Source organism: Diabrotica undecimpunctata, chromosome 1, assembly GCF_040954645.1.
Source record: "Diabrotica undecimpunctata isolate CICGRU chromosome 1, icDiaUnde3, whole genome shotgun sequence".
In the NCBI taxonomy this organism is placed as follows: Eukaryota; Metazoa; Arthropoda; class Insecta; order Coleoptera; family Chrysomelidae; genus Diabrotica; species Diabrotica undecimpunctata.
Window position 1 is genome coordinate 2,410,180 of NC_092803.1, and position 12,533 is coordinate 2,422,712.

Below are 12,533 nucleotides of genomic sequence, written 5' to 3' on the forward strand. Positions count from 1 at the left end.
ATTATAACAGTAAATACACTTAGTTTTAAGATTACTGCAACACACTAAAGTACATAAGAAAACATTTTAATACAAAATTATATATTCTAAATTTTAAACTTACCACTCTTAGAGCATTAATAATAAAAACGTTCGTTTATTTCTTGTTCAAAATAATCTATCTTATATAAAAGCTTATCAGCTTTCTACAGACTATTTAGTTGTTTTGGCATAGCACAATCACAATAATCACATAATTAGTTTTTAACGCTATTAATCTAAATTTAAAATGTATTTATAAATACAATTAATTAATATATAATATATTATGATTAAATTGTGTAAGAAATCAAAACATAAACAAAATTCTTACTCTAAAAAAGCGGCAACACTTTATAATTTTACCACGGGCTGAACTGTCAAAAAATTTGAAGTATTCCCTTATCAGTTGCGTACAATTGTCTAATATATTTAATTAAAATTATTATTTTGTGGAATATTATACTTAGAGTTATTTCATAAAATTTATATTATTAATAATAACAAATGTTTTTGGTTATTTAATCAATATAATTCTAGAATTCCCAATATAATGATGATTACATTTTTCTGATTATTATACCATGTTGACGCCTATGAGAGATCGAGCAGTTCCGCATGGGTTTCGTATTATTAGCTGTGTTAGGAAAATTTGAATTCTAACGTTGACGTTCTGGAAATTTTAAATATAAGTGACGTCACTTTATGACGTGTACGCATTTTTAAAAAATCCTATAGGCTAGGCAGGCACATCACATACATGCACATGAAGGACAGTGACAGTAGTTCAAATGGGCGATTTGGTTACGGTTATTATACTTCAAAAAATCAAAACACTCCTGAAGAGAAGAGGGCGACTGCATAAAACTCACACGTTGTTCGGTGCATAGATAACAGTGTTAGGTCACAGATTGGGTATATTGCTTAAAAAGAATTCTTTTTAAGCAATATACTGTGGTTAGGTTAGGTATCATCCAATCATTCAATTTCAATATACTGTGGTATCATCAAAGAATGTAGACGCATATGTGTCTATATTCTTTTATACCATGAGTGTATCATAAATATGATAAGCAATTTTACTTTTGGGTGTAAAATTATTATTGAAATACAACAATCAAGTGTAATCAAATGGAAGTAAAACAAGGAATCAGTGAAGGGAAATGTAAAGTAGAAATAGAGTATAATGACTTGGATGATGCTGTTCTGGATGGCTTTAAATGTGAAATTAAGAAGCAGTCCAATAGGGAAAGTACACAGTTCTCATATGATTGCATAGACTTAAAGGAATGTCCTAAAAATACTGAAATAGAATATGTAAATAAACTTAACCCATTTGACGAAAACCAAAAAACTGAAAAAAGTTAGTAATAATTTACTTGGTGTTTCTCTCTTATTTAGAAGTAGTGTAAATAGGAATAAATATTTTACCAGCTAATATAATTTTGATTTTAAATACAAATTAATGGCCTAAAAAAGACAATTATAACTTCGCGGATCAGGGACTTTTTGAGGATGTGTTAAAAAAGGACAAATTGGAAACTCTTGCTCAGTGATTATTACGGTAACTTCTGGTGTGTTGCTGTTCCACTTATTGTTTTGTTTATTTATTAATGCCTTTACAAATAAATTAAAATACAAAAATACCTTAATATTGTTGCAAATGATCTCAAACTCTTTAGAAGAGTTAATACAATGTTAGATATTGATTTGAATGTTCTATGGTTGTGGCATCTGGAAAATGATTACCGCTAAATACTCAGATATGGAATTATCTGGTCAGTAGTATTCGAAATTTATGTATAATTGTTGATAGTCATCTCCATTTCATTGATCGTAATTGACGATTTTAAGACAGTTGAAATTGGTTAGATACTTTAAAATCTCCAAGATTAATGCATGATGCATGTTTTTTATTCGAATTAATTGGAGGTCAATAATTTAGCTGTCCTGATCTTTTACATGCTGTTAATCTATGTGTACTTTCTAGGCAATTTAGAAATGAAAATACATTCTACACTACTTTTTATAATAAAAATTATGGTAAAAATGCGCAAATGTACATAATATTGCAGTACTTCAATACAAATCCATATATTGACATCATTAACATATCAAGTAGTAAACTGAAAAAAACAGTATGTGATATCAAAAAGTAAATTTATTATTTACTATTATTATCTTTTATTTTGTTAATTATCCAATTAGGTGTTGTTTTTAAGTTTGTATCTATTTGTATGAGCTCTTTTTATTTATATAATATTTATATACTGTTATGAGAGTTTCCAGTCAAATAAATAAAAAATATTGATTTTTATATTAATGAGGTACCCATATAAAAGACCTCAGGCTCCTAAAATATATTTATATTATTTACTATACTTCTTCTGTCTCAAATTTTAGTATGCTTTAATTTAAATATTGCATTTCTTTGTTTGTGTGTTTATTTTCCCCTATTTTCAAATATGTATATTATAGTTAGTTTGTATTTTAGGTTATCTCCAAAATGAGAACAAAATGGAAATTATGGAGACACTACTTGAACATTCATCTTATGACAGCAATTATACTAGTCCACACATTGAAGGAAAAACATTAAATCAAAATATGAAAGTTGCTACTGGACAAAGACTTTACAAGTGCGAAATTTGTTTTAAGCAATTTATTCAAGCAAGTAATTTGAAAAAACATTTGAAATTGCACACTGGGGAAAAACCTTACAAGTGTGAAATCTGTTTTAAGCAATTCAGTGAAGGAAATCATTTGAAAAACCATTTGAGAGTGCACACTGGGGAAAAACCTTACAAGTGTGAAATTTGTTTTAAGCAATGTAGTCAAGCCAGTAATTTGAAAATTCATTTGAGATCACATACTAGAGAAAAACCTTACACATGTGAAATTTGTTGTAAACAATTTAGCCAAGCAGGTTCCTTAAAAACACATTTGAGATTGCACACTGGAGAAAAACCTTACAAGTGTGATATTTGTTTTCACACATTTTCTCAAGCCAGTGCCCTGAAACAACATATGAGATCACACACTGGAGAACAACCTTACAAGTGTGAAGTATGTTTTAAGCAGTTTACTATATCCAGTCACTTGACAAGACATTTGAGAGTGCACACTGGGGAAAAAGCTCATACTTGTGAAGTTTGTTTTAAGCAGTTTCATGAAGCAAGTGATTTGAAAAAACATCTGAGAGTGCACACTGGGGAAAAACTTCATAAGTGTGAAATATGTTTTAAGCAATTTTGTGAAGGAAGTGATTTGAAAAAACATTTGAGAGTGCACACTGGGGAAAAACCTCATAAGTGTGAAATTTGTCTTAAGCAATTTAGTGAAGCAAGTGATTTGAAAAGACATCTGAGGGTGCACACTGGGGAAAAACTTTACAAGTGTGAAATTTGTTTTAAACAATTTAGCCAATCCGGTTCTTTAAAAAAACATTTGAGATTGCATACTGGAGAAAAACCTTACAAGTGTGACATTTGTTTTAACAGTTTTTCTCAAGCTAGTGCTCTGAAACAACATATGAGATCACACACTGGAGAACAACCATAGAAATGTGGAAGGTGTTTTAAATGTGTCTTATAATGAAGGTAATCTGTGGTGTATTTGATATGCTCACGAACCACATGACCTATTGTAATGCCATGTAAGTGTTTGTTGTGGATATACTGAAAAGTTTAACTGTAGGACAATTTATTAATAGATTCTATGTAAAAATATGGGCCATGGTATTGGTTGCATTCCATGTTGCCCAAATAAAGGGTGATTCATTTAGAGGTACTTTTTTTGGTGGGGATTTGATTGGATATCATGCATGAATACCTACTGTCAAACTGACATTTCGCTTTTGTTCAGTATTGTTTGACATTTCATGATGGAAAGACAACCCGGCACTGCGTCTAGAAATTATTAAGTTGTATTTTGAAAATAGGAGTTCTGTGAGGAATGTGTTTCGTGAGCTTAGAGCAATTTATGGTCCACATAATCGGCCTACCGAACGTACAATTCGTTTTACACTTAGTAAGTTTGAAACCCAGTTTTCATTATTGGATAATACGCGACCAAATAGACCACATTCAGCACGTACTAAAGAAAATATAGCGGCTGTAACGGATAGTGTACTCAAAAATAATGAATCGATTCTTCACCGTTCTCAACAGCTTGGCTTGTCATATGCAACAACTTGGCGTATTTTACGTAAGGATCTTGATTTAAAAGCATACAAAATTCAATTAGTGCATGAGTTGAAGCCGACCGACCTTCCGAAGTCGTAACCGTTTCAGTCGATGGGCTCGTGATAAGCTTTCAGAAGATCCACTGTTTTCAAGAAAAATTTTGTTTTCAGATGAGGCCCATTTTTGGCTTAATGGGTACGTTAATAAACAAAATGCCCCTATTTGGGGTAATGAACAACCCAAAGAAGTTCGAGAGTTGCCATTACACCCTGGAAAAAACAACTGTTTGGTGTGGTTTATGGGCTGGTGGAATCGTTGGTCCGTATTTCTTTAAAACAGAGGCCAGCCAGAATGTTACTGTGAATGGAGAACGGACTATTTGGTACCTGAAATTGAAATGAAAGCATGGCTTTACTGCGAGAACGATTTGGTGAACAAATTATTTCACACTTTGGACCAGTGAATTTTGACGCTACCTAAAGTCCAAAGTCTACCTGAATAAACCAGATACGATTGAGGCATTGGAGGCCAATATTACTCGAGTCATTGGTGAAATACCAATCGAAATGCTGGAACGAGTCATCAGGAATTGGAACTTCAGAATGAACCAACTTAATTGTAGTCATGGCCAACATTTAAAAGAAATTATCTTTAAGAAGTAATTGTAAAGAATGGTTCTTTTGTATGATAATAAATATTTTCAAATAAAATTTATTTTTTTCATTGTTTTTTCTTGTTGAAAAAGTACCTCTAAATGAATCACCCTTAACATGTAGAAATACACACATCAATAAAGGACTAAGAAACACAACTTTTATTTTATAAAAATGTTTACATTTTTATAAATACATACTAGCTGTTGAGATTAAGCAACAGCAGCCAAACTTGCTTGTTCATCAAGTTGAATCTGATCTTCATCCACGGTAACAAAATCTTCTGAAAATATAGCAGGGTTCATGGGAAAAATTCCTGTGGTCTTGAAGCCAGAGATTCCCTTGTCTAAGCTTGCTACTTTGGAATAAGCTTTGTTGAATTGTCCTGCAATCTCGTATGGTGTAATTTTTACCATATTTTTGGATCTTATAAACATGTAATGTAATGTAATTTTTTAGTTCATTACTTTCTGTACTATCACATAATAAGAATATGAAAAAGACGGATCAAGAATAACATCATTGTTACTTCTTTGAGTTGCCTTTCTTTTTATGTTAAATCGTCTTAGAATAATTCCATCTGTCCAAAATTTCTCATAATTCATTGTACATGTCACATTACTTGTAGGCCCTCTTCCAAAAAAGTCACATCCAGAGGCTGTAAGAAGAGAAAGCATTGTGCCATTATTTGCTTGTGTACACTGAGGGCATTCCTAGCTTTAGAGGACATTTGTACCTATCATTATTTGACTTTGCTAATCTAAACGTCTTTTTCAAAGTGGCCGCCTGATTTTCTGTTTCCCCCTTCCTTACGAGAAGGTGTTTTAGGGGAAAGTTTTGGGGTATAAATGGTAAATTTTATTGCATGTTTTTTGGGATCTCAGAATTGAAATTCTTAGCAAAATTCAGCTTGTTCGTATGATTTTTAGAGGTCAAATCTCTGACGGCTGGACTAGGAGTGTTTTGTTAAGGATTTTAAGACTTATCCAGGAAAAGATTGTAATAGCGATCATCATTTTTATCTGCTGCATTCCGTATAAAGCTAAAAAACAGTCCAGAAACAGAAAGTACCTCGACTAAATACAAAAAGCGGCAATGCAGAAGTATGTGACCTTAAACAATCATTCATACAAAAGAGTCCTCAAACAACATATTATGTTCATTCTTCACACTTTATACTTTATTTCTCACTTTTCATTCTTCATTTTTGTCCTAATACGGACAAAAACACAATCCATATTGCAAAATGATGCGAAAAAATACGAGTGATAGAGAAGAAAGAAGGAAACAATAAATAACACGCCGTTCTTGTGTGTTTTAGATGCCCAAAGGAAAGTATGGGACTTGGAATGAGGACGACATGAGCCGAGCTTTTCAGAAATTTCGTAATGGAGACATGGGATTAGTCCCTAAGTCTTGCTCCGTCACCTTAAGGGAACCAATGTCAAGACAAATGAAGAAACGAAGGCTTTTGGCCTGGACAGTGTTACCAACAGCAGTGGAGAAGGAGTTGATCACATTTTAAAACTGGAGATGTTTGACCTCACGATCAATGATGTTTGACGGCTTGCATTTAAGATCATCTAAAGAAATCAAATACCACATAATTTTAATAAAGAATCTGAAATGGTAGGAAAGAAGTGGTTTTATGCTTTCAAAGCTCGTCATAAGGACATAAGCTCACTGAGAGAACCTCAAGCAACGTCCATGATGCGCGCAATAGGATTCAATAAAAGGAATGTTTACGTCTTTTTCGACCTTCTGAAAAAAATTGTTGAAGAGAATAATATTAATGGAACTCGCATATTTAACGTTGACGAAAAGTTGTTTGTTGTGTGAGTGCTTTAGGAATTTACGTTCCACCTACGCTTTTATTTAAGCTTATGCGAATGATCTAATAAAATAGGATTGGAATCTGTAATAAAATACGATGGAAGCTGTAATAAGTCTACGATTGAGAGCTAAGGGATGCTTAGCACTGTCACCACTATAGGATTGAAGCTAAGGGATGCTTAGCACTGTCACCACTGAAATATCCCCTGTGTTTAAAGGAGATTTAGCTGTCCGAGCGAATTTGAGGCATACTGGTCTACTAGTTCGAATAGGTCGTGATTTCGCCCTCGCGGATTTACAAGAAGGTAGGAAGAAAAACATTATAGGGGCTGAAGGATACTCCGATGCAGGCCCTGTAAAGAGTCAGAGGCTATAGGCTTTTTAAGATACGATATAGTTTCGATATGTTTAAAAAACCCCGCCCACTCTCTCCGACGATGAGCGATTCTGGCCTTGAATATATCTTTGTAGTACGCAATGCTAAAACTGTATAAATAAAATTCGAAAACTTATTATTTATTTTCCACTAAATCAATTTACAATAGTTTATACATATATTTATCATTATTTGACATTATATAATACTACATTTACCGATACCTATTACAAAATAGCTTTCGGGCTATTGCCTATTGACTCCACTTCAGAGATTGAATGTTCTGAACTCCATCTGTTTGATTTATATAATACTACACCAACCTCCAAATTTCTTCTTTAGGCGCCGCCTCAAATGTAGGTTGGCGATGACAATTACATCAAATTTCGGGTGATGAAAAACTGTCTCATCCTCTGAAACTGGTTTCTAGCCAGTATTATTCTACATTTGACTTTTTGTTTGAAACCTAAGGTTTCATTTATACAGTAGCGTAGATCAATTATTTTGTCATTTACTAATATGTTTCTGTTTAGAGTACTCACGTTTCAAATCATAGTCTACGTCAAATTATTTAAAAGAAATTTCTTCAGAGTGTAATCTCATTTAAAGTTTCATATTAAATACTTAGAAAGAAAACTGCTTACAAACAAAATATCACATTTGTTTTTCCTTACTGTCCACTTTCAGACGTTTTTTGAACTGAACTTCTCAACTTAAATGCTTAAAACAAATTTCACACTTTTAAGATTTTTCTCCAGTGTGCACTCTCAAATGTGTTTTCAAATGACTTGCTAGAATAAATTGCTTAAAACAAATTTCACATTTGTAAGATTTTTCTCCAGTATGTGTTCTCAAAGAAACTGCACGAGAAAACTGCTTAAAACAAATTTCACACTTTTAAGATTTTTCTCCAGTGTGCACTCTCAAATGTGTTTTCAAATTATCTTCTCGACTAAATTGCTTAAAACAAATTTCACACTTGTAAGATTTTTCTCCAGTATGTGTTTTCAAAGAAATTGCATGAGAAAACTGCTTAAAACAAATTTCACACTTGTAAGATTTTTCTCCAGTGTACTCTCAAATGTGTTTTCAAATTACCTGGTTGACCAAATTGCTTAGAGCAAATTTCACACTTGTAAGATTTTTCTGCGCTGTGCACTCTCGAATGTGTTTTTAATTTATCTACTCCACTAAATTGCTTAAAACAAATATCACACTTGTAAGATTTTTCTCCAGTATGTGTTTTCAAATGTGCTTTCAAAGAAATTGCACGAGCAAACTGCTTAAAACAAATTTCACACTTGTAAGATTTTTCTCCAGTGTGCACTCTCAAATGTGTTTTCAAATTACCTGAATGACTAAATTGCTTTAAACAAATTTCACACTTGTAAGATTTTTCTCCAGTGTGCACTCTCAAATGTGTTTTCAAATTACCTGCAACATTAAATTGCTTAAAACAAATTTCACACGTGTAAAGTTTTTCTCCAGTGTGCAGTCTCAAATGTGTTTTCAAATAACGTGCTTGACTAAATTGCTTTAAACAAATTTCACACTCATAAGGTTTTTCGCCAGTCGCAACTTGAATATTTTTATTTAATGTTTTTCCTTTGGAGTGTTGACTTGTATAATTTTCTTCAATATATGAATCTTCAATTAGTGTCTCCATAATTTCCATTTTGTGTTCATCTTGGAGATATCCTAAAATACAAACCGACTATAATATAAATACCGATTTCAGTGTAAGTGAAAATGAATGCAATAATCAAATTAGGGCATAATACAATTTAAGACAGCAGAAGTAGTGAATTATATAAATTTGTTTAGTGATTACACTGCTTAATTGTAAAAGAGCTAAGGAGATTGCTGATTTGTGTAGGGGGCTAGTGAAAATCTTGGTGTACAATAGGACTGGCAGTTATAACAGAGCTTTTTAATATAAATTTTCAAAGAGTTTTACATCCATAGACTCTCAATTTATCTGATAATCAATAGACTTTTAATTTATCTAAGTTAGTAATATTCCTAAATTTTGTAGGTAGAGATCCTCTTTTTAGTTTAATTGTTTTAATTTTGTATATTTGTTGTTTAAGGATACTTAAACTTGTACTTAATCAACTCATCTATTATTTTAATCTTACTTAAAGGATTAGATAAACTTTTTACCAGCTCTTTATGTGTGATATTGAACAAAAGCGTAGGTGAAAAATTACAGTCCCAAAGGTCATTGGAACTACTATTTATCAGCAAATTGGACCTTTAACCCAAATTTGTCCAGGGCTGGCATATTGCATGCAAGGATGTGTAAGACAAAATAGTTGCCCAGACTTAGTAAACATAAGTGGTTTGTGTCCCAGTAAACAAATAAAAACATCATACCAAAGAATATAGACGCTTATAGAAGAGCAGTTCAAATGGTCGATTTGGTTATGGTTTAAGAGGGTGGCTGCATAAACTCACAGCGTGGTGCCGTGGCCGTCGGCTTAAAACTATCATGAAAATTTCATAATGAAATATGTAGTTAGGGGGAAGTGGGAAAGGCGTATGAACGGGTAACTTTGCATCTACGCCTAAACAAATTTCGATGCCATTGATTTGCAAACTGTCTTTTTTTTTGTTTTTTCACAATAAAATCTTTATTAAATTGTTAAATTTTTAATTTTAAAACTAAAAAATGTATGATATTTACAATATTCAAAGTATTTATTTTTTTAATTGTATAACTTTGAATTAAAAATTGGTTTGTTCCAACACAACGAAAAACCGTCACATAACTTTTTATTATACCGTTTTTCTGCCCAGAAATTAACGAAACATTTTTAAAAAATTTCAATTGAAAAAAAAAGTATTCAATGAAACTTTTTACTAAATTATGAAATTTTCCATTTCGCCAAAACTTCCAAACTTCCATTTCATCCATAATTTTTTAATAACAACAAAAAGCATTCCTGATTTATTTTTGAAATAACAAAATAAATTTTAACAGTACCTTTTAATGAATAGTATATGTGAAATTTTTTACGCTGTATGTATTATAATATATTTAATCTTGTAATATATATTTTAATCTTGTTTTAAAATAACAACTAGTAGTATCTAAAACATAATTTTCACAATGAATGAATGTTGGTGAAAAATTTGAATCATAATAATTTTTCTAAAAAGATTAATTTATTAAAAGCTAAAATAACATTATTTTCTTTAAAAAATTTTATAAAACGCAAAAATTTAATCCTATTCTACGACCATATATAAAAATATCTAAAGTTGCATTTATTGCCCCACTCTTTCATATTTTAGAAGCAATAGTAGAGCCACAGCTGACATGACCGCTCCTTAGTGGTACCACCTGCAACACGTGCGTTCCACTCGACTCACTTTTTGCTAACTTTCAAAAATAACAGTGAACAATTCTTCTATAAGCGTCTATATTCTATGATCATACTAAGACAGCAATTACCACACTAAAACCAAAGAATATAGACGCTTATAGAAGAATTTTTCACTGTTATTTTTGAGCATAGCAAAAGATGTGACATAGATAAAGAAAAGTGGGACGAGTGGAACGCACGTGTTCACGTGGTACCACTAAGGAGCGGTTTGCTTCTAAAATATGAAAGAGTGGGGCAATAAATGCAACTTTAGATATTTTTATATGTAGATGCCGCGTGGTCGTAGAATAGGATTAAATTTTTGCGTTTTATAAAATTGTTTAAAGAAAATAATATTATTTTAACTTTTAATAAATTAATCTTTTTAGAAAAATTATTATAATTCAAATTTTTAATTGAAATATGTACAAATCTTAAGTATAAATCAGTTTAAGACTATATTGTAATAATTTCACCAATATTCATTCATTGTGAAAATTATGTTTTAGATACTATTAGTTGTTATTTTAAAACAAGATTAAATAGTACCCATACAGCGTAAAAACTTTCACATATAGGTACTATTCATTAAAATGTACTGTTAAAGTTTATTTTGTTATTTCAAAAATAAATCAGGAATGCTTTTTGTTGTTATTGAAAAATTTTGGATGAAATGGAAGTTTTGGCGAAATGGAAAATTTCATAATTTAGTAAAAAGTTTCATTGAATACTTTTTTTTTCAATTGAAATTTTTTAAAAATGTTTCGTTAATTTCTGGGCAGAAAAACGGTATAATAAAAAGTTATGTGACAGTTTTTCGTTAGGTTGGAACAAACCAATTTTTAATTCAAAGTTATACAATTAAAAAAATAAATACTTTGAATATTGTAAATATCATACATTTTTAAGTTTTAAAATTAAAAATTTAACAATTTAATATATTTAAAATAAAGATTTTATTGTGAAAAAACAAAAAAAAAAGACAGTTTGCAAATCAATGGCATCGAAATTTGTTTAGGCGTAGATGCAAAGTTACCTGTTCATACTCCTTTCCCACTTCCCCCTAACTACATATTTCATTATGAAATTTTCATGATAGTTTTAAGCCGACGGCCACGGCACCACGCTGTGAGTTTATGCAGCCACCCTCTTAAACCGTAACCAAATCGCCCATTTGAACTGGTCTTCTATAAGCGTCTATCTTCTTTGCTAAAACTGTGATATCATGTATAACCATAACAAAAAGAAAAAACAGAGCTTTTAAAATATGAAAACCCTTGAATGTATTGATAAGTAACCATAGAATAAACAAAAGATATAAAATTAGTTGCCAAGTAATATTTTATTATTTATCTTACCTGAGGTATACTCATTTTTAAAGTCTCCCAGATCAAGAGATGGGGGTAGCTGATTCTCTATATATCTTGGATCTCCTTCAACAAACTCTTCCTTAATTTCAGCTTTTACTCTCCTATCTATAATAAAAAAATTATGAATTAGATACCTTTTTTAGTGGTATTTTATATCTTACCTGAGTTATACTCATCTGGTTCATTCTTTAAGTCTCTCAGATCAAGGGAGGTGGAGGTAGATACCCGAGTCTCTAAATATCTTGGACCACCTTCAACAAACTCTTCCTCAATTTCAGCTTTTACTACCCTAGCTAAGAGAAAATAGAAATTATATCACATTGCTTAGTTTTAATATTTGTCGTACCTGAGTTACCTTTTATACCATCCTTCGACTCCCCAATGGCTAGCTGATTATCTATGTATCTTTGGCCACATTCAGCAGGCTCGTCTTTAATTATTATGTTAGATTCCATAGCTAACAAATAAACTGGCTACAACTATTGTAAACCATTAAAACATATATTCTGGGTGATAAAAACCAAAAAATATAGGCGTATATATTCTTTGTAAAAACTGTAAATTTATTATTGGGTTAGGTTTTTAGCGTTGGTTGGCGTTAGGTTGTGGTTGTGCTTGTGCATAGATAATAATCGCATCGCATGATTTTAAAAATCGGATTCTTTGTACCGGAACGATATACATAATCGGAAAATCGGATTAACATTCGAATGATGATCATTCGTATGTAT

At 31.3% G+C, this 12,533-nt stretch overlaps 2 protein-coding genes across 4 annotated transcripts; one reads left to right on the forward strand and one right to left on the reverse strand.

Moving 5' to 3' along the window:
* Positions 1-566: 566 nt before the first annotated feature.
* LOC140443863 (uncharacterized) lies at positions 567-6,529 on the forward strand. 2 transcript variants are annotated; one of them, XM_072535358.1, is made up of 2 exons: positions 567-1,381; positions 2,513-6,529. In XM_072535358.1, exons 1-2 carry the CDS (start codon positions 1,150-1,152, stop codon positions 3,577-3,579), a joined length of 1,299 nt encoding a protein of 432 aa, XP_072391459.1. In that variant the 5' UTR covers positions 567-1,149; the 3' UTR covers positions 3,580-6,529. The 2 variants fall into 2 exon arrangements, with proteins under 2 accessions (XP_072391459.1, XP_072391467.1); XM_072535366.1 differs by having other exon boundaries at positions 1,238-1,592.
* Positions 6,530-7,183: 654 nt separating this feature from the next.
* Positions 7,184-12,428, reverse strand: LOC140444013 (uncharacterized). 2 transcript variants are annotated; one of them, XM_072535591.1, is made up of 4 exons: positions 12,149-12,428; positions 11,964-12,095; positions 11,791-11,907; positions 7,184-8,762 (listed from the first exon to the last, which is right to left on the reverse strand). In XM_072535591.1, exons 1-4 carry the CDS (start codon positions 12,255-12,257, stop codon positions 8,110-8,112), a joined length of 1,011 nt encoding a protein of 336 aa, XP_072391692.1. In that variant the 5' UTR covers positions 12,258-12,428; the 3' UTR covers positions 7,184-8,109. The 2 variants fall into 2 exon arrangements, with proteins under 2 accessions (XP_072391692.1, XP_072391701.1); XM_072535600.1 differs by having other exon boundaries at positions 12,158-12,426.
* Positions 12,429-12,533: the final 105 nt, after the last annotated feature.